General features: G+C 57.1%; 1 protein-coding gene across 3 annotated transcripts in view; it reads left to right on the top strand.

Annotated features, from left to right (window-relative positions):
- Positions 1-21995, top strand: part of MACROD1 (MACRO domain containing 1) — a 169999-nt gene that overhangs the window by 11961 nt on the left and 136043 nt on the right. For all 3 annotated transcript variants that reach the window (XM_011942609.1, XM_011942608.1, XM_011942607.1), the window contains exons 2-3: positions 1884-1985; positions 3188-3304. In XM_011942609.1, coding sequence (XP_011797999.1) covers positions 1884-1985; positions 3188-3304 — 219 coding nt within the window. The remainder of the gene's footprint in view (positions 1-1883; positions 1986-3187; positions 3305-21995) is intronic.

Consider the following 21995-nt stretch of genomic DNA (forward strand, 5'->3'; position numbering starts at 1 on the left):
TTGTAATTTTAGTAGAGACAGGGTTTCACTGTGTTGGCCAGGCTGGTCTCGAACTCCTGACCTCAGGTGATCTGCCCACCTTAGCCTTCCAAAGTGCTGGGATTACAGGCGTGAGCCACTGCGCCTGGCCATGTGAAAGCATTTTCAATCTGGTTATAGCGCTCCTGGGATGAAGTCAGTTCCCTACCTCTGTCACCCCACAATTTTATTCTACGACCTTTACATATTGTTCCTGCTGCCAAACACCCTTTCTGGCCCTGGCTACTTCTCACGCCTCTTCCGAGTCTCCCTTAAGCCTCCCCTGCCGCCCTGCCTGGTCAGGGTTCCAGGGAACTCCTCTGCCAGTCCCTGAGTGTCTCATAGCGCATCTCAGAATTGGAATTGCTTGACTAAAATGCCTGGACCAGCTTCTGTCTCCCTGGCTGGGTTGTAGATTCACGAGGGCCAGGGCCAGGTCAGCCCCGCTCAATGCATCTCTGGCACTGAATGCAGGACCTACTTGTGCCCAAGCATGTTTATGGAAGAGGGGGCAGAAGTGGCTGCCAGGAAAGGTGGCTCTGGCTTGAGCAGCAGTTGAGGCTGACCAGGGGTGGGCGTAGCCTTTTGTGATGACCCCAGCTTTGCATCCAGCAGGGACTCTGGACTGGGCCCCTTGCATGAGTTCTGTCATCTAATGCTCTCAGCATCGTTGAGCTCTTATCACCACTGCCAGCAGCTGTCAGATGAGGAGATGGAGGCCTGAAAGGTGAAGTGACTGGTGGAGAAAACACCCTGCTGTGTGAGGGTGCATTTGTGGAGGGACCTACCTGTCCCCCTCACCGTCATGTGCATAGAAGCTTCCAGGCTGCAATCCTTCCTTTCTCACCACCTTCTCTAATTGCTCTCCCACCTCTACGTACTTCTTGATGCTTTTTGGGTTTCTCAATTGTAGCCTTTGCTGTTTGCTGTGGGGGCTGCCCCATACCGGGAGCCTGTGGTCTAGGGAGTCAGGCAGGGCTGAGCGCCTACGTGTGCAGGTGGCCTCGGGCCAGCAGGGGGAGCCCGCGAGCTGCGAGCCTGGCCCGGCGCGGTCGGGGCGGGCCTTTCTGAGACGGGTTCCAGGTTTCCGTGCCTGGTGCCACCCCCAAGGGAAGGCGGAGCCCATGGGACAGTGCCCAGGCAAGGGGGAGCCGGCCAGGGTAGACCCAGAGCCTGTGAGCGGGGGGGGGGTGCCTGGCTCCTCTCTCAAGTCCCTGCTGTGTGAGGGTGGCCTCCCACCCTTCCTGAGCCTCGGTTTCCTCATCTGTAAAATGGGGGTGATTCCAGCCCCATTGGTCACGCTGGGAGCCCTCAGCCGCTGCTGGGAGGATGTTGGGGACAGGTGCCAGGTCCACTTGGTCGTGCAGCTCCTGGAGGAGGACAGCTGTCCCGCTGCCTGCATGCAGTAACAGTGAGGGCAGAACTGACTGGCGGTGGGACTGACAGATAATGTCACCGGCTGAGTGCTGCCAACCGGCTTGGCCTTAGTGTGTGGGAGGAAGCTCGGAGCTGTTCCTCAGGGGACGTCTTCACCCCTGTTCTAATCAGGGAGAAATGGGGGACCCAAAGAGATGTGGACTCTGCTGGAAAGTAGCAGAGCTGAATTCTGAACCCAGGTCTGTGATGCCTGAGCCAGTCCCTCAGCCTCCCCAGACCTCAGTTTCCCTCCCTGAACAAAGAGAGCAGGACAAGATATTCTAGGGGCCTCTGAGGCTCCCCCAGCATGCCCGCCCTGTGTGCCCAGGGAAGGATGGACAGGAAGGGCTGGTTTGCATTCTTGGATGAGGCAGGAAGGGAGATGTGGGGGTGTGAGCACCTGGCCAGCTCCTCTGCCCCCACCCTGACCCTCCTTCCTGCCTCTGCAGCCTTTCTGAAGGGCCTGAGTGACAAGCAGCGGGAGGAACATTACTTCTGCAGGGACTTTGTCAGGCTGAAGAAGATCCCGACGTGGAAGGAGATGGCGAAAGGTAGGCCTTGCTCGGGGGAGGCCCTGGTGGGCAGGCTCCAGACCCGTGGCTTGGGAGAATCGTGCAGACAAGAAGAGCGAGTCCAGCAGCGTGTATCGAGTGCTTGCTGCAGGCAGGCGCTCTGCGTGTATCACCTCATTCAGTTATTTTGTTTTATTTTTTGAGACGGAGTTTCACTCTTTTTGCCCAGGCTGGAGTGCAATGGTGCGATCTTGGCTCACTGCAACCTCCGCCTCCCGGGTTCAAGCGATTCTCCTGCCTCAGCCTCCTGAGTAGCTGGGACTACAGGCGCCCGCCACCGCGCCTGGCTAATTTTTTTTTTTTGTATTTTTAGTAGAGACGAGGTTTCACCGTGGTCTTGATCTCCTGACCTTGTGATCCGCCTGCCTCGGCCTCCCAAAGTGCTGGGATTACAGGCGTAGTTTAGTTTTTGAGATGGAGTCTCACTCTGTCACTGAGACAAGTGCAGTGGCGTGATCTTGGCCTTCTGCAACCTCCGCTTCCTGGGTTCAAGCAATTCTCCTGCCTCAGCCTCCTGAGTAGCTGCGATTATAGACATGCACCACCATGCCCGGATAATTTTTGTGTTTTCAGTAGAGATGGGGTTTCACCATGTTGGCCAGGCTGGTCTCGAACTCCTGACCTCAAGTGATCTGCCCTCCACGGCCTACCAAAGTGCTGGGATTATAGGCGTGAGCCACTGTGCCTGGCCACTTCATTCAATTACTAACACAACAAGTGCAATTTTTATCCCCATTATATGGTAGGGAACAGAGCCCTAGGTTAGGTGAGCCACTTGCCTGAGATTACTTGCTTGTGGGGAGCTGGAGTTTGAAGTGCGATTTGGTTGCTTACGGTAGGGTGTGTTGGTGAGACAGCAGGCCTGGTGACACATAAACCTGGGCAAGTCCCTGACCCACCTAATCCTCAGTTTCTACCTCTGTGAAATGGGATGGATGATATTAGCACTGTACCTGCTGGTGGCCTTGCTGTCAAGGTGCAAGGAGTCCCCGCGTGATGCTGGCACACAGTAGGTGCTCCTCAGCGTGGGTTCCTGGTACTGGGTCAGCAGTCATCATGCTGCAGGATGCCTCTGGAGGTGGAGGGAGGTCGATAGGGAAGGCCCTGGCCCCTGGGCCCTGGCTGGGTCCCTCTGCAGTGGGCAGCCTTGCTGTGACCTCCCCGGCCCCTACTTGTTCCAGGGGTGGCTGTGAAGGTGGAGGAGCCCAGGTATAAAAAGGACAAGCAGCTCAATGAGAAGATCTCCCTGTTCCGCGGCGACATCACCAAGCTGGAGGTGGATGCCATCGTCAACGCCGGTGAGTGGCTGGCCTGAACCAGAGCCCTGGTGGCCGCCCCGTTGCCTTTGCTCTACTCTGCTGTGCCAGGCCTGGGTGGACGCCACCTGGCTCCAGTGAGGCTCGGGTTGCTGGCAAGGACGGCCTGCTGGCGCCATGGCAGCCCAGCACGTCGGCCAGTCGGACTCCTCTTCCCCTGAAACCCTGACCTGCTGCGTCGGGGGTGCCTTGCTCCACTGAGACCCATTAGTGGCCGGGGAAGGGGGAGAGCTGGGCTGGAACTGGACTTCCCTGCCAGGAGGGCAGAGGCCACAGCGGGGAGGTCTGACCCTGGGGGGCCGCAGAGGCCCCAACCACCACCTGCCTTCCTCTGCCTTTGGCCTGCCCTGCCCTCCCTTCAGACCTGGGCAGGTGAAGGAGCTTGTCGAGGGATAGTGGGGGCACAGAGGTCCCCTGCGGTGCCCTGGCAGCTTTCCAGTGCCTGGAAACGGGAGCTGCTCAGCTTCCTGCGCTCGCCTCTTGCTGGCTTGGCAGTTTGTTGTGATGAGTATGGGAGCCGGCTGCTTCTTTGTGGGAGGGAGGAAGAGGGCTGCTTCTCCACGCAGGCAGTGGTTGTCTGACAAGGTCAAAGGTGCCAGGAAAGGACTTTGGCATGGGGTGTCAAGGGCCGGTTAAGTCCAGCAGGTGGCTTGTGGAACAGGTCGAGTGGCGGCTGAACCCCGGCCCTCACCCGCCTGCTCACTCACTCCTTTGCTTACCTGGCATCTGCACGAAGCATCGGAGGAAGGGGGGGCCCTTTTTCAGACCCTGAATTTGGGGGGCAGATCCTCTCATCTTGGACTCCAGTTCATGGGAAAACCCTGCCGTGCCAGCCCCTCCCCAGCCTGTGCAGGCCCAGGGCACCCCCAGGAGCTTCTCGACTCTCCTTCGTCTCCACTTTGGGCTTGTAGTGGTCATGCTTGGCCCCAGCGCTGTCCCCCAGTGACTCTGGGGCTTGGTGGCGCCGATGCTCTGAGCATTTCCGTTGATCTCTCTGAGTTACGGGCTCTAGGATCCGGAGAGGGAAGGTCACTCGGCTGCCCCGGGCCTGGTCCATGGGGTCTGAGTTGTGTTTCCTGAAGCAACCTTGCTCTGTGCGTCTTCCCACCGTTGACTGCAAAGCTGGATAGTCATATGGGGGTGCCTTGCCCACATATTACCTGTCTAGGCACACAGGTGACAAGTTACACGTAGGCAGGAGTTTCTGCTCAGAGTGGCTGGCTGAGGGGAGCAGGGGGAGCTAGAGTCACCTTGGGCTTCTGCAGGTGGTTCTGGTGTGTTCCTCTAGGGCCACTAGGAAGAGGACTGCTAGTCCATCTGGGGACACATGGCTAAGACAAAGCCACATCTGGGTTGGCAGATGTTACAGCGGCCTGGGGGAAGGGTGTTCTTGCTGCCTGTGCCCAGGAGGGGCTGGCCTGGAGCAGACGGGCAGAGCCTTGGGGCTGTGGCTGAGAGGGCAGTCAGGCAGGACAGTGGGTACTCCAGCCCTGCCAGTCACTGGCAAGCGTGTGAGAGGTACCCCAGCGGTATCTTCTTGCTGAGCGGCAAAGTGGCCAGAGGGAAAAATGAGGTATCTTGTGAACTCTGTCCCCCTTGGTTGGTGATTGGCTGCAACATGGGCCAGGAGAAAGGGTTCAGGGAACAAGGTGGGGTGTTGACGGGTGCAGATGGAACAGGGGACACTCTGGAGGCTGCACCCGGGCTGTGGGCATGATTAATGCCGCTTCCTAAGTGCCCTTGGGAGTCGCCAGGCTTTGGATGCAGCAGCTCCATCAGAAGTGCTTTAGTGCCAGCTCCATTTGCACCAGGGCCAGGGCTGGGGCAATGCTGGCTGAGTTTCTCTGGGGACTCCCCTTCTCCGTGTCCTTGCCTAGGCCTCTGTTTCCTCCTCTGCACAATGAGGATGGCAAAAAAAGCACTCATCAGGTTGCTGGGGGCACTTGGAGCTGATGCACGTGACGTGCAAGTGGTGGTCACTCGTCACCAGGCGGGAATCAGGGCTCAGCACCTCGCATTGGTGCTGAAACTGGTGTCATCAGCGCCATTCTGGGCATCACCCCTGTCCTGGGGGTGCTGAGGGACATGGTACCTCCTGCAGATGATCAGCTTTCGCCTCCCCCTGCTTGCCTCAGTTTACCCACACTCCTCTTGGTGTGTTTTCCTGGGATCTTTTTGTTCTAGAATCTCACAGCCAGGAGGACCCAGTACCCACCTGGAATCCCAGGGAATGGCGGAGGCAGGGTCTGGACACAGGCTTCCCACACAGAGCCCGAGTCTCCTTCGGCCGTCCAGGGCTTTGTGGAACCCCAGCGTTCAAAGTGGCTTTGGCACTGGTCAGGCCTCCAGTGTCCTGGGTGGCCTTGGCTCCCACCCCAGCCCCTTCGCCCACTAGGGGGCAGCAGAGATCGCAGTTCCCAGGAGCCCATAAATCAGCCTGTTTATTAGTGGAATAAAAGTCGTCCACAACGGCAGGGCTTTTCGGGGCTGCATAAATCTGCGTCTGTGCCTCGTGAAACCCATATGTGCTTAATTCATATGTAAAGTTTCAAGCAGGAAGAGAATACGTGTCCATTAAATTCTATTTGACTTGATTATAATCATTAGCCGTGAATAATTGCTTCTCAGTGCCTACCGCGGAGCCACCACAATAAGCAAGAGGAGAGAGCAATTATCTTGGGGTGGGGATTTTTAAATTTATATTTTTGAAGCCAGGAGCAGTGCTGGCCCCGCGGGCGTCAGTGGCCCATGGAGAACGCCGCGGGTCACACTGGGCTGGGAGCTTGAGGTCTGGCCGCCCGCCGGAGCTTCTGGATTTTGTTGTGGGGGGCGGTTCTCTTTGTTCCTGCTGCCATATGGGAGGGGCTGTCGCTGCCTGGGCTTGGGTCCAGCTGCAGGGATGTGGAGGGGAAGGGTGCAGTGGGAGCTAGGAGAGGGCTGTGAGGGAAAGGGGGGCGGGGGGAGCTCCCAACCCCCCACCTTCTTCCATCCTGAGAAGCTGTGGGCTTGAAGGGGTCTCCAGCCAGGCTGTGGGCATCTCTCCTGCCACTCAGCAGGGTCCTGGGGATCCTTGGAGAGGGCAGTTGCCAGGTGTCCCCCTGCCTGCCCCCCTCACTTCAGGAAAATTGCTTGAGCCCAGGAGTTTGACACCAACTTGAGCAACACAGTGGCAGCCTATCTCTACAAAAATAAAATTTTTTTTTAATTAGCCGGGTGTGGTGGTGCATGCCTGTAGTCCCGGCTACTTGGGAGGCTGAGGTGGGAGGATCGCTTGAGCCTGGGAGGTTGAGGCTGCAGTGAGCTGCGATTGCGCCACTGCACTCCAGCCTGGGCAACAGAGTGAGCCCCTGTCTCAAAAAACAAATAAAAATAAGAAAATCAGATTCGGTTTCCCTACTGATCTCCTGGCATTTGAAATTCAGGACTGGTTTCCACTCTTACATTATTGGGCTATGAGATGTGATTGGGATGTGTGTGATGGTGTGTGTGTGAGGTCAGGAGTTCAGCCTTGTGTTTGTGATGTGTGTGGTGTGTGTGTGTGATGTAGCGTGTTTGTGTCTGTGCTTGTGATGCGTAGGGTGTGTGTGATAGAGTGTGTGTGAGGTCAGGAGTTTGGCCTATGTGTGGGGGGGTGTGCATATGCATGTGTGTGATACATGTGTGTGTCTGTGCTTGTGTGATTCGTGGGGTGTGGGGGATGGAGTGTGCGTGTGGTATGATGTATGTTTGTATGGGATGTGGTGAGAGTGAGGTAGGAGGTTGGGCAGAAGCATAGACGTGGGATGCCTGGCTGGCGGGTGGCAGGGCTTGAAGTTACAGGGACAGGACAAACCCCCACACCCTCAGGCACAGTGCAGGCCTCCCTGGGCCCTGTCCCAGCGGGCTGCCAGCTGAGGCTGCTTGCTGGGGCAGCACCCGGGAGAGTCTCAGGCTGCTGCCATCTGTACTGGCCATGGCTCCTGCCCACAGGAGCATGGCACATCTGTCTTAATGAAATTGGGCTGCCGCGTGCAGGAGATAAGCCAGGGAGCCCCCGCAGGCCCCCTCTTCTGGAGGAGGAGGTTCTCAGAGCCGGTGCCTGCCTCTCCAGCCCTGCCTATGACCTGTGTCTGGAGATAGCTCCGGTCTCAGAGTCTCCACTAGGGGGTGCTGTGGCTTCCAGGGTGTTTATGTCTCCTTTTTACCACAGGGGTGCAGTGACCTTGACTAGGCCACCTCCCTGCCCTTGAGTTTCCTGGTGCACCAGGCCTGTGTATGTGGATTTTTGTTCCTGACAGCAGAGTCCTGGACAGGACACGTCCGGGCACAAAGAAAGATCCCCATTCTTGGCCAGGCATGGTGGCTCACGCCTGTAATCCCAGCACTCTGGGAGGCAGAGGCGGGTGGATCACTTGAGGTCAGGAGTTTGAGACCAGCCTGGCTAACATGGTGAAACCCGGTCTCTACTAAAAATACAAAAATTAGCCAGACGCAGTGGCACGCACCTGTAGTCCCAGCTGCTCAGGAGGCTGAGGCAGAAGAATCACTTGAACCCGGGAGGCAGAGGTTGCAGTGAGCTGAGATTGCTCCACTGCACTCCATCCTGGTTGCTGGGTGACAGAGCTAGATTCCATCTCAAAATAAGAGAAAGATCCCCATTCTTGGCCAGCCCAGGGGTCTGGCTGCCTGGCTTTGGTCTTCAGGTCATAAGAGGACAGGGCAGAGATGGATGAAAGGCTTTGTGCAAAGATGGAAGGGATCTTTTGCTTCAACGCCAGCCCGGAGCGGTGAGCAGGCCATGCGCACCGTGGCCAGGAGCAGGTCGGGATCCCAGCGCCCCTGCTGGCCACGCCGTGGCCTCTGCTTCCTCATCTGAGAAATGGCATCAGCATCAGTCCCACCGCAGGGCAGGGGTGAGGAGGACAGGAGTTCAGGCCTGTCCAGCCCTGGGCCCGGGATGTGGCATGTGGAGAGTCCCCAGGAAATGACTACTGGGAAGTCAGGAGTGAGAGCAACTAAGCAGAATATAATGTGACAAAGCGCTAGGAGCAAGGTCTGAACAAAGTGCCACGCAACGCCGCAGGGACCAATTAATTCTGCAAGGAGGTGGTGGGAGGTGAGGCGGGTCAGCGAGCCTTTGAGGGGCCCGGGCGTGTGGCAGGGACGGGTGGGAAGCCATATTTCACAGCGACAAGCTGACCTCGTGGGGAGATTTTTAAGCTGCTTATTTATTTAAAATAAGTCATGAAGTGGCGCTCTGTCTCCTTAAGTCTTGGGGCTTTGATTTGTGAGAGTCTGCTGGCCGCTTATCACCGCCCTCCTCCCAAGCACAGGCAGCCCCTGCCTCATCCTCTCCTGCTGCCTGGAGAGCCCAGCAGAGCCTGGCCTTGTGAGAAGGAGCAGGCCAGGACCTGAGTGGCCACCTGAGCAGCCACCCGCCCCTGCACCTGGCCGTCCCCAGGCGCCGCTTGGAGTCAGTGATTTAGAGACCGCCTTGATGGACTACCAAGCAGGGGGCCCGGAGGGATGCGGACTGCCTTGTGGGAAGTGATCTGACGCTAAACTGTCGCCGTAAATCGCTTTATCTGTCAGTTCAGATTTAAATGTGTTTGCTGAGGCTTGCTGGCCGCCACGACAGCAGAAACCTCTCCGCAGTGGGCAGGGGAGGTGGCCGGGCAGCAACGAGCCCAGGGCCGGCTGCACAGCAGACTTTGCAACTGGAACCTGTTAGCTACACGGGCCTGGCCCTGGGCTCCCTCCTCCTCAGGGGAAACCAAGAGCAGGTGGGGCCGGGCCACTTTCCAGTGCTCTGGCCACTCTGGATATGTGCAGTGCTCTCAGAGGCCCAAGAGGCAGGCAGAACTGTTACCCCATTTTCGGGGATCAAATAACACGTCCCACCTCGGCAGGTGACTGAGCCAGAATTAGAACTCAGACACTTTCATCCATGCAACAAACACAGATGATACGGCTGCTGTGCACCACACCGTGGGCTGGGCCTGGGCTGCAAAGGACACAGTCTCCAATTCCAGATAAGGGGTGAGACGTGTGAATGGAAAAGGAAGTGCAGCGCATGAGAGACAGGAGTCTGGCCTGCAGGGGAGGGAAGCAGTGGGGAAGGCTGCCTGGAGGAGAGGGTGCTTGGGTTGGATGGGGTGCTAAGTCAGAAGTTAGGGCAAGAGCATTCTTCGGGGAGAAAGCACAGACAGGGTGGGGCCACGTGGATGGAACACTGTGGGGAGGCTCTGAGGGGTCTCGAGTGAGCCACGGCCTGGGCCTGAGTTGGGGGTGCTTGGTCAGATCACTTGGGCTGCTGAGTGGAAAAATGGGGGCAGGGAGCATAAGATAATAAGGACAGGGAGGCCCAGAGCATGGGGCGGGAGGTGTCTCCCTCTAGGTCTAGGCTGCATTCATACCCTATGCAGTTAACCTCTCTTGCACTATTTCAGTCTCATTGTGCTAATGGTGAAATAGAGGCTCAGAGGCGTGAAGCAACTTGTTTAAAGTCACACAGCTAAATGGTAGTAGAGCTGGGATGGGAGGTTTACCAAGCTCCAGAGCCCCCAGGAAATTGTGTGTGTGTGTGTGTGTGTGTGTGTTGGGGTTGGGGGAAGGGAATACTTCCTCTCTGTTCTCTTTTTCCTGGTTGATGAATTTGAGTTCTGAGAGTGGGCGTGTCCTGTGTGTCCTCACGGCCAGGAAACTGAGAGGTGGGGCAGAAGTTTGCCATGGGCAGGGGGAAGGGTTGTTGTAAAAAAGATGGAACTAACATCTGAATCTGGGCTCCTGGGTCCCCTGAGGCCTCCTGGTGGGCTCCAGCTCCCTCAGCCTGCCTGGCCTCCTGTGTCCCAAGCCCCCTCAAGTCTCCGGCATGCCCCACAGAGCCCCGGCTCTGGACTGAGGGTGGCCTGTCACCTGCCGCTTGGTATTGAGTGTTCCCATTGCTCGGCACGCAGCACACATTGCCTCATGTCTAAGTCAGGCACTGACGTTTCCCCCATTATACGGATGAGGACACTGAGGCACCCATGGGTCATGGCGCTGGGTAAAAGGCAGGGCTGGGAATCAGATTTGGGGTTTAAGAGAGAGGCCATCAGGTCCTTCTTTCTTTCCTTCCTTTCCTTCCTTTTCTCTCTTTCCTCCCTTTCCTCCCTCCCACCCTCCCTTCCTTCCTTTTTTTTCTGACAGGGTCACACTGTTCCCCAGGCTGGAGTATAGTGGTGCAATCATGGCTCACTGCAGCCTCGACCTCCTGAGCTCAAGTGTTCCTCCCATCTCAGCCTCCTGAGTAGCAGGGACCACAGGCATGCCACCACTCCCAGCTAGTTTTTTTATTTTTTGTAGAGACGAGGTCTCGCCATGTTGCCCAGGCTGATTTTAAACTCCCAGGCTCAAGCAATCCACCTGCCTCAGCCTCCCAAAGTGCTGGGACTACAGCTGTGAGCCACCATGCCCGGCCCAGGTTTGCTTTTTCGCTAGCTCCCTCTGGGTCGTCTGGAAGTCAGGGGCAGAGTTGCTCGGGGGGCCAGTCAGGACGCCTGGGGTCCAAGAGGCCCCCTCCCCACATTAGAAAGCCCAGAACACCTAGACATGGCCAGGAGCTAATTTCCACTACTGTAGGAAGAGGGCGGCTCATCCCCACAAGGTTGAGCAGTGGTTGCATAAATTCATAAATGATGGACCACTCCTGAATTATTGAGATGCCCTCATGGGCTCGCAGGGCCTGGTCCAGTGAGTGGAGCACTGGCCGGGGGGCGGCACTCGGAAAGGACCTTCCAGGGTCCTTCCACCCCAAGGTCTTCCACCGAGTCCCCTGCTTCTTACCCGAGTTCTTCTGTCATTTCCACAGGGAATGTGAGAGTAGACTGCGGACTCGGTAACTCTCTGTCCTGGGTTTCGGTAGATGTCTTTTGTGAATTTTTTTGTAGAGGTAGAGTTTCCCTGTGTTGCCCAGGCTGATCTCAAACTCCCGAGCTCAAGTCATCCTCTTGCCTCGGCCTCCCACCATGGTGGGATTACAGGTGTGAGCCACCATGCCTGACCTGATGTTTGTTGAATGGATAAGTGACTGCATGCCCTTGAGAGTTGGTCAGATGGTGGAAGGGGCTGCACGAACCATTGACACTCTCTAAGCCCCCTCTTCCTGCCTAGCCCAGCCCCGTAGGCCTGAAGTGGCTGATTCATTTTACAGATTAGTATGGTGGTGGGCATTTCTGGGTCCTCATGAGGTTCCTGGCTCCTTTCGAGGTGCTGGAGGTACAAGGCCCAGTGTAACCCAGTGCCTGCCCTCCTGGCATTTGGAGTCCTGTAGAGGAGGACAGGGGAGGATCTGAAGCCCAGAGGGGGACAGTGACCTGCTCAGGGTCACGCAGCAGGAAGGTGGCAAAGCAGAACTGCAAACCCAGGGGCCTTTTCTACCCCTCATGGCAGACGTGTAGTTAGAAAACCGCAGCTTGGAGTCTGCCGTCCACCCATGGGGTGGCCACCCTGCCTCCCACCCTGTGCCCAGTGTCCCGAGCACGTCCTCTCTGGCTCCTTCCCGTCCTTGAGGCCTCAGCGCCTGCACCTGTGCCCCTGCCTGAGTCCCCGGTGAGCTGTCCACCCGAGCGCTGAGCCGAGGAGGCCGGAGCTTGTGGGAATGTGTGTGTTTTGAAATTAATGGGGACCATTAAGTTGGCCAAGCATGAAAAGGGCTGGATCTGCAGCCCTTGGCTCGCTCTCCTGGAATGATCCGCCAGTTCCTTGGCAAGGCGCAGCTGAGCTGGTTTCAGGGCTCCCCAGGAGGCCGCGGCTTGCCTGCCCGTTTAACGGGTGGGTACTCTGTGTGCCTAGGACAGCAAGGGGTCTGGCTGCAGCAGCACGCGATGGCCACAGTGCCCCTGCTCTCAGGCTCTGTGCAGATGGCAGTGTCTGTGGGTGCATTGACTTGAATCTTTTCCCTAGACCTCTAGAGTGGGCTCAGACACACTCCAGACCCTGACCCTGGGGCTTCCCGGGTGAGTCCTGGCCCAGCCAGGTGAGCTTGGCATGGCCTCCAGGACATAGCAGGATTACCAGTCAAGGACCCAGGCCCTGTCTCCTCACCTCCCCCACCACGAAGAGCTCCATCTAGTGTTGATTCTCCATGTGGACATTTTCTTTTTTTTTTTTTTTTTTTTTGAGATGGAGTCTTGCTCTGTCGCCCAGGCTGGAGTGCAGTGGCCGGATCTCAGCTCACTGCAAGTTCCGCCTCCCAGGTTTATGCCTTTCTCCTGCCTCAGCCTCCCCAGTAGCTGGGACTACAGACACCCGCCACCTCGCCCGGCTAGCTTTTTTTTGTATTTTTTAGTAGGGACGGGGTTTCATCGTGTTAACCAGGATGGTCTCGATCTCCTGACCTCGTGATCCGCCCGTCTCGGCCTCCCAAAGTGCTGGGATTACAGGCTTGAGGCCACCGCGCCCGGCTGACATTTTCTTAAAGATAGATCCTTGCTCTGCCACCCGGGCTGGAGTGCATTGGCGTGACCACAACTCACTGCAGCCTTGACCTCCTGGGCTCAAGCAATCCTCCCACCTTGGCCTCCCGAGTAGCTGGGACCACAGGCTCATGCAACCACGCCCAGCTAATTTTTGCATTTTTGGTAGAGGCGGATTTATACCATATTGCCCAGGCTGGTCTCAAACTCCTGGGCTCAAGCGATCCTCTTGCCTAGACCTCCCAAAGTGCTAGGATTACAGGCGTGAGCCACTGTGCCTGGCCATATGGGACATCTTGTAACTGGAAGTTAGAGTCCTGGGTACAAGTCCTGGCTTCACCATGTACCAGCTGTGTGACCTTGGGCAAATCACTTAACCTCTCTGAGCCTGTTTTCTTGTCTGTAAAACAGGGATAAGAGTGCATGGAGACCCAGCCTCAGCACTGTGGGTTTGAGAGGAGACTGCTTGTGTAGGATGCTCAGTACAGTGCCTGGCACAGAGCGAGCACCCAAGAGATGCCACCCCTTGTTCTTGTTGCTGTAGCTGCTGCTCTGGGAGGGCTGCTGAGAGCCGCTGAACTGGGCATCCCATTAGCCAGCACTTGCCCTGCACCCAGTGCTTGGTGGGGCTGGGAACAGGGGAATGGTCCCTGTATCCTGAATGAGCTGAAGAAACCTCCTTCCCATATTCATGGTAGGGAATCAAGTCACCTGCTGGACCTGGCATGGCCAAGGAGACGGCCCTCTCCTGACCGCCAGAGTCTCTTGGATGGGTTTCCTGACCATGAGGGTGCAGGACAGGCGGCTGGGCCCCTCTCTCCCACTGCTAGCAGGGCGGTCTGTGCCTGCTCTGCCTTCCATTGGGAAGGCTGTGTGTTCACATGGAAACGGCCTGTGCAGCGGGGCCCCCGCGAGGTGGGCTAGGACAGGGGATGTCCCCAGGGAAGCTGGGTGACTGAATGGCCCTGTCAGGGCCTGGATGCCATCTGCTGAGGCCTAAGCTGCCAGAGAAGGCCCCTGAAGGCCTCCCCTGCAGCCGCCACCCTCCTCAGGTCTTCATGTGTTTCAGATGCTCGCTTTTTGAACTCCACTGCGGTGGTGCCATTATGGCCCCCAGCTTTCTGCCACTGGGGTTGGTGGTGAGGTCCAGGCTGGGGTGGAGGGCGCTGGCATGCTTGGTTGGCAGCTTCGGAGGTCCCAGAGGCCAGGGCAGTGGCTGTTTACCAGACAGAGCCGGCTAAGATCTGGTTCCACCACTATGTCGGGCAAGCTCCTACCTCTTTAGGCCTTGGGGTTTCCCCATCTGTCCCTTATGGGGGCATTAATAGGAAAAAAATTCATTACTGCCTGGAAGGCCCAGCACACTGGAGGGGCTCATAAATGGTAGTGATTGTTATTAGCAGTGAGGGATCTCACTTCGCCACCCACAAGACCCCGAGCCCCTCGAGGGCAGGGGCAGCTCCATAGACTCTGGGTCTCCATCCCTGGACAGGGCTCTTCTGCAGTAGGGGCAGCCCAAGCACGCCTGCCCCTGGAAGGACATACAGGAATTCACGATGGCTCACGGCTAAGGAGCCTTACGGGGAAGCAGGCTGCCCTGGTAGGCACGGCTCTGCGGGGATCTCCTGCTTTGTGCACTCCTGGCAGGGGCGGGGACGCGGCTGTTTATATCTGCGCCAGGTGTCAGGAGATGGAAGCCAAGGAGGACGGGAGGACGCGGGAGCATGGAGAGCATGTGGGCTGCAGACCCGGGGGAGGATGGGCACCAGGACGGAGCTTGTCCTGACAGTGGTGCGGGAGGCAGTGAGCAGAGGCGGGGCTGAGAGGTCGCTGGCAGCTTCCTCCTCTAAGGCATGGCTGGCATTCCCTTCAGTTCATTAAAACCCATCAGTGGGCCTGGCATGGTGGGTCACGCCTGTAATCCCAGCACTTTGGAAGGCCAAGGTGAGTGGATCACCTGAGATCAGGAGTTCAAGACCAGCCTGGCCAACATAGTGAAACCTCGTCTCTACAAAAATACAAGAATTAGCCAGGCGTGATGGTGGGTGCCTGTAATCCCAGCTACTCGGGAGGCTGAGGCAGGAGAATTGCTTGAACCTGGGAGGCAGAGGTTGTAGTGAGCTGAGATGGCACCACCACACTCCAGCCTGGGCGACAGAGCAACACTCTGTCTTAAAAAAAAAAAGTCCCCATCAGTGGCACCCACCTCCCAGCGGCAACAAGTGGCCCTTGAACGCCCATTCCCCACTCTCCTCTCTGTTGCTGCCTCCTCCCCCTCTTTGGACATTGTAATTGCAGTAAAAACCGGAGGCAAGCAGCGTCGCAGGTGGGGAGAGAGGCCCGGCTGTCAGCCATTCCTCTGCCAGCAGGACCCGCGGCTGTTTTATTATTGCCGCCTGGCTGTATTTCAGGTACGGATTAAACATCATCAAACGCCTCGTCCCTTTTGAAAAGCAAGAGCTACCTTGCTGAGGATGTTGAGGAGAAACAGGAACATTAAAATCTACGAAGCAAATGGCCCAGAATTGACATTTGTGACGAGAGCTCTGCAGCTTCAATTGTCAAAGGAGCTAAATCCCCCTCTGGCAGCTGGCGGGGAGCTTTCCCCGTGAGGGTCACAGGAAGGTGGGGTACGTTTGCCCGGGAGGAGACCAGGCAGCGCCAGGGAGGGGATTCTGTGGGTCAGCTGACTGCCTCTCAGGGGCCTCCCTGGCCTTGGCCTCCACCGAGCCTCCTCTTCTTCCTAATGAGGAGGCAGGAGCCTTCCGGTGCGCGTGGGACAGGACTGGGATCAAGTCCTGCTGTGGCCACTTGCTAGCTCTTGTGACCTTGGCCAGGATACACCTCTCCCCTGAATCTCAGTTTCCTCATCTGTAAACCCAGGAGAGCGATGTCCCCTCTGAAGGCAGAGGATGGTGCGTGCAAACACTTGACAAGTCATTGGAATTCAGTAAATGGTGACTACTGTCATCCAGGAAATGGGCGTGTGAGCTGGCATTAATTTTTACAAAAAACATTTACTTATTTCCACTGAAAAATAGAAACAGTAAAATTGAGAACCATTAAAATGGGAACAAAAAGAACCAAGCCACAGCAGGGGATGCTGAGCTAGGTATCTCCTAAGAACTGTGCTCCTGGTCCCACCTGGAACTCTGTGGCCTGGATGCCCTCAGCACATGCTTTCCAGGCCACCAGCCTCTTGCCTGGTTCCTGGTCACGGCCTGCTCTCTGCCCTGGCACCTGCCACTGGATGCTGGTATGTGGCCCTCCGAGGAACTACGGCTCAAATCTGCCCTTGCAGTTTACACTCTTGATGGCTACTTGGGGGTATCTTGGCTCCTGGTATCCTTTCCTGACCCGGCCCAGATGACAGGCTGGGTAATCAAAACTAGGCTGAGTAAATCTGTTGCAACTGAATATGAAATGCAGCTTTGAGCTTCCCAGCAGCCACTGCAAGATTTGTAACAAGATTTTAGGATCCTTAACTCCAAGCTTAGAAGTCAATTTAAATTTCGGCTGAATGCCTCCTTTTCTTTCTCCTCTTGGCCTTTTTTCTTCATTTTTCCTCTCTAGTATCCTCACCAACTGTTCTTTATCTCCCCAAGGATGGTTTATCCCTTGCTCCAGAGCCCGTCCCAAAGTGCTCGCCCCTCACATGGCTGTGCCTCAGCTCGGGAGACCCCCCCCGCCACTGCCCTCCTATTTGCTGCTATTGACTCCCCTGTGTCGTGCTCACAGCGGCTGGCCTCTGGGCCTCTTGTCTTGCCCAGGCCCACTGGGTCTGCTGTTGCTGTTTCTCTCAGATGAGTCTGTGACTAATAAGGGTTGCCCCCGGGGGGCTGGCAAAATCTTTCCCTCCTTAATATCGGAGTTTAAAAATGTGTCACCATCGATTTGAAGAAAAGCCTTGTTCCTGCTGAGAAAAGCGGCCTGGAGATTCGTCTCGCCTTAGGAATCACACAGGCAGCTGCATAAATTCAGCACCACAGAGAGCTCTCCATGCAAATACCGAGATGCCCACTCTAGCCCCGCACCAGCCCTCCCCCACTGCTCCCGGGGGCTGGCACCCCCATTTCCTCATGCCCCTGTCCCTGCAGGGGAGGGGCTCCCTGGTTGGAAGATTCCCATCTCCCGATTCTCTCCACCTCTTTTCAGAGGCTGAGCCCATGGCTAATTCCACGTCACGATGTGTTCTAATCCCGGAGGAGAAGGAAGATGAGTGACTTCCAGGCCTGGGGCTCCTGGAAGCCATCCGGGTCCCTTAAAGGACGGGTGGGGGTTTCCCCCTGACCCTCCTTGGTGGGTCTACCCTGAAGGCAGGAATGTTACCCCCGCAGGCCTTGTCTCCTGGCCTTGCTGCATCCTTGCCTGGAAAGGACTGTTGGGGTCCTTTGGTGCATCCCCCTGCCTCCAGGCAGGCCCCTCCCCTCTGGACGTTGCCCTCATACTGGACCCAGCTTTGCAGCTGCCAACGCATCCCACTGTCATCCAGCAACTCTCCCAGCCCAGAATAACCATCACAGTCATGGCCTGGAAGGCGGCTGTGGGTCCCACTTCTCAGGTTGGGAAGCTGTGCTATAGAGACCATAAGTGACTTGTCTGGGATCCCGGAAACTTGAATGAATGAGGAGGTGTGGGCACACGGTGACCACTCTAGGTGTGGTTCTGGTTAGTGAACTTGGTGACAGCCCAGGATGGGGGTGTCTGGAGAGCTTGAGGGAGGGCTGAGCTTTCTGGTCCCTGATGGATCCCCTCCCACTCTGCCATCGAGGTCATGGTGGCCACCTCTGTGACAGTGTCCTTTGCGTTCCCCAGAGGGCTCACCTGAGCGTGAGGGGGAGCAGGACGGTGAGTTTGACTACCTAGGACATCCACCCGGCTGCCCGCAGCATGGGCCGTCCCCTGCGCTGGCTGCAGCAGGGGTGACTTGGACCAGATGGGAAGCTGCTCCAGGGGTCCTTGCAGGGAGCTTAGTGGGGGAATGGGAGAGAGGCCAGGCACAGGGCGCCAATGAGGCTTCCCTGGTTCTTGGGGAATCACACAGCCATGGGCAGGGGCATCAGGGAAGAGGGTAAGCAGGCAGTTTGCAGTCTCTCTGGCTGCCGTGGGCCCTCGGAACATGTGCTGGGTGGCCATTTACCACCTGGTGCAGGAAAGGCTGCAGGCTGGTCCTGCGCTGCTCCCCTCCAGCTGCAGACAGGGCCCCTAGAGGACTCCTGGCAGCCGTTACTCCGGGGAAGGAGGGGCTTTATTTCTCCTCCCCTAAATGTTATTGCCTTTATAGGCTTTGGAAATCAGTTTTATGGCCTGCGTGTTTGTCCGCTGAAATGTGGGATGCTCTGGAGGGAAAATAAAATGCAGGGATGGTTCTGGCCCTGAGAGGTCAGGTGGCCGAGGGCAAGCGGCAAGGGCTCAGGTGTCTCCCATAGGCCAGGGTTGCTCTTTCGGGACCGTCGTAGCTGGAAAGGGGGCAGGGAAGGTGTGTGCCAGGACCGGGAGGGAGCCTGGAATTCTGGTGGGAGGGCTGACCTGAAGCTTCAGGACCTGTCCCGTTTGTCATATGGTCCCCGCCAGACTGACCTGAGATGGCGAGAGTCATTCTGTTCTCCGTGATGCCCGGGTATGCCAGCTGGCTCCCCTCAGGTGCCACCTGGGGCACCTTGCCAGCCACTGGCAGTAGACTTCTCAGTGTAAGTGAAAAATAAGCCCTCTGGGTTTTGCCAGTCAGGATGCAGGCCTGGCAGGGGCTCTCACCTGCAGGAGATGCCTCATCTTTCAGCAGAGTTGGCTGATTGAGAGCCGGGCAGGGGCCAGAGATTCAGCGGGAGCACCTAGCAACCCACACAAATTTTCCTGCCTTCCCTGGGACCAAGGACCCTGGAGGGAGACTCTGAGGGCCCCGCCCTAGGAGAAGGCTGCTTCTCTACTCCTCTCTTAATATGCGAAGAGCTCCTACAAATCAATAAGAAAAATGGGCAAAAGATGTGGACAGGCAATTCCCGGTAGGAGAAAAACAAATGGGCAGTAAACAAGTGAAAAGATGCAGAACTTCGCTAGTAATCAAGAAAAAGCTAATTGAAATAAGAGACATCATTCTTCACCCACCAGAGAGGCGGGTGCTGGAAGTAGTGGTCTGCACAGGTGTGGCGCAGCCAGGAGAGGCTGGCGCTTCCTCAGGTGCTGTCCCCCACCCCTACATCTCACACCAAACCGGCACTTAGTAGGTGCCTGGAAATACTTGCTTCATGCCAGATAAACAGGGCTCATCTCGGCTCACAGCAAGTCTCAGCGGGGCTGCTGCCGCCACTGCCTTTGTATCTTTTGCTTTCCCTCCTCCCTGTGGGTTCAGCTTCCAGTCTCACCCCTACCCCCCAGCTCCCTTGCCCTTGGGGTCCCCACGCTTCCTTGGCAGAGGCTGGGGTCTCTCTGGGCTTGGCCTCTCACTGGGGGAATGCTGCTTCCTGCTTCAGGGTTTCAACTCTCTCTGCAACCTCACAGCTGGTGCCAGGGGTGCACTGCAAAGCTCAGGGTGGGGTGGAGTGACTGTGATGGACATGGGGACCTCCACAGCTGGGCGGCCCTGGCTGTTATCTTGGTTTCTTTGGAATCCCCTGGAATCCTCCACTGTGGGAAGTTCTAGTAGTGACCTCAGCCTTCTTGCCCTGATGGCCACCTCCATCATCCGGCCCCAGAACTTCTGCCTTTTCTCATTCATTCATTCCCTCTACTACCCTATCCATTCTAGCCAGGCTGGGTGACTTTGGGCATTATAGCTGCATGTTCTGTCTCTGCTCCTGGCCTTTGCCTGGGCACTTACCTCTGCCAGGAGCAGCCTGTCTTCCGTTTCCTTGGCTGACTCCGACCATCCTCCAGGTCCCAGCTGAGAAACCCTACCCTCCAGGAACTTCCCCAGACCTGGGTTTGCCATCGCTCCCATGTGCTCCGTAACACATTCATTCATTCATTTCATTAATTCCTGCAGCAGGTGCTGGGGCTGCAAGGGGGAGCAAGGGAGATGTAGCCCGGGCAGCTGGGGTGCCCTAGGGTCCTGCAAGTCACCTGTCATGACCAGATCCCAGGGGAAAACCTGTCTGAGAGTCAGGGATGGGGCAGGAGCCCTGGGGCAGCCCACTCTGGGAATGGCTCAGCTTGCTGCACTGGGAAGGGAGGCTGGGGTGGGTGGTAGGGCCATGCCCATGGGGTCCAGGTCCAGATGTCTTTCTCTGCCTGCTCCACCTGCGTCCAGTGCTTCCGGAGCACAGGGGAGCTGCCTTTCAGGAGGAGATCAAGGGAGAGAACGTGAGCCATACTTCATACGCCCGCAGCCCCGGGCATCTGGCTCAGCCTCCTGTCCTCTCAGTTTGCATGTGCCTCCCTGTGCAAGGCAGCTAGTGGAAGAGCTCCAGCGTGGGATCCCCACCAGTCTCCTCTCTCAGCTCCCTCTGTCCCTGTCCCCCATCTTTTGAGGCATATCCTGGCCTATTCTGTGCCCCCGGCTTCCTGCCAGTCTTCTTTCCAGTTCCCCAAGCCGAGGTAGATGCAACCTTCCTTTCCGCATTCAAAGGGAACAAAGTGATTAAGACCCAGTCCCTACTCATTGTGTAGCAGGGCAGCAGGGACATAGCGTGGGGGCTCCATGCATCTGTGCAGGAATCCAAGGTGCTGGGGGCTGTTCAGGGACGGCTTCCTGCGGGAGGTCTTCCTGGGGAGGTCTAGTTCCCCCCAGGGCACTCTGGCTGGGGCTTATGGGTGTGCATTTCCCTCCAGCTCACTGACCCTCAGCCTGGTCTCTTCATGAGGCCTCATGGGACCAGGACTCAGGGCATTGGGGGGAACCTGGACAGACCTGGTTCCAGAGCTAACTCCGTCACCACGGCCTTGGGCAAGCTGCTTAGATCTGGGCCTTGGTTTGCTCATTTTAAAATGGGAGTAAACCAGCCTGCCGCGCCTCCCTGCCGTGAAGATGAAGCTCGGTGACAGATGCCTGGTGCCTGGCACCGCTGGCCCCCACTGCCTTGCCTCTCGCAGATGGGCGCCCCTTCAGGAAATCCCCCCTAATTATGAAGTTACAGATCTGGATAGTCACATGGGGAAGAGCCACATTCATTAGGAGACCCGGGCACACAGCCTGGACTGTGCCAAGCATCTTTCCGTGCCAGCTTCCTGGGGATCGCGGGCTCAATAGAGCACATCCCTGCATCTTCCTGGTGGCAGGTTCCATCTGCCAGACCCGGAGGAGCCTCTGACTGGGGAGGGCCTGCTCCGGACCCGCCCATCCCTGGCGACTGCCCCGAAACCCTTCACCCTGGGTTTATAATCTCTGCTTTAAAGAGGACTCCAATCCCTTTCCCCTCCCCCCGCCCCACCCCCAACGACCAGTCCATTCACCAGGGCCCTGATCCAGGAGAAAGCTAATTAAAGAATTTCTGCTCTTGGCTCAGCCTGGACATAGAAGATTCCCCTTGGTCTTCCTGGAGTATCTGAAAACAGGTGGAGAAAGGGGGCGTCAGATAAGCCCCAGGAGCCTCCATAATAGGCTTAATCCCCCCAAAGCCAGCAGGTATCAAACAGCTCTCCTCCCGGCACCACTGAGAAAGGGCTTGAGAGTTTGGAGGATGCGGGGCTGTTCCCGACCCCATGGGTCCCAGACTGTAGGTCACCTTGTCCCCAGCTCCCCATGAATGGGAGACTGTGTTCCCCATGAGTTTAGACGGAGTATCAGCCGTTTCTGCATAGTTCACCAGAGCGGGGGAAGGTGCAGAGACCTGGCCCCAGCAGCTCCGGCATGGGGAGGCCCCACTTCCAGGGCTGCCAGCAGTCACTGTGATGACTGGCAGGTAGCAGGTGCTCAGTCAATGCGCCCCTCCCTCCTGCTCACTTCCCTCCTGTTCCCCCTGCCCCCCTCCTCAGCTTCTTTTCTTTCAAGGGCCTGTTTGCCTCTAGGAGATTTTCATCAACCAACCACAAATATTTACTCAACACTTACGGCAGGCAGCACGTGAGCTCCACAGGGCAGGGGGCTCTCGGTACCATTTGCTGCATGTTCCCCATCTGAATAGGGCCTGGCACGCAGTAGGTGCTCAATAAAGGCTTGGTTGGCAGTCACATCCTGAGACAGGGTAGTCTCTGTTCCCAGAGAACTTACACTCCTGCTGCCTTCAGAAAACATCCTGAGGGGCTGGGCGCGGTGGCTAACTCCTGTAATCCCAGCACTTTGGGAGGCTGAGGTGGGCGGATCA

Source organism: Colobus angolensis, unplaced genomic scaffold, assembly GCF_000951035.1.
Source record: "Colobus angolensis palliatus isolate OR3802 unplaced genomic scaffold, Cang.pa_1.0 Scaffold21, whole genome shotgun sequence".
Taxonomy (NCBI): Eukaryota; Metazoa; Chordata; class Mammalia; order Primates; family Cercopithecidae; genus Colobus; species Colobus angolensis.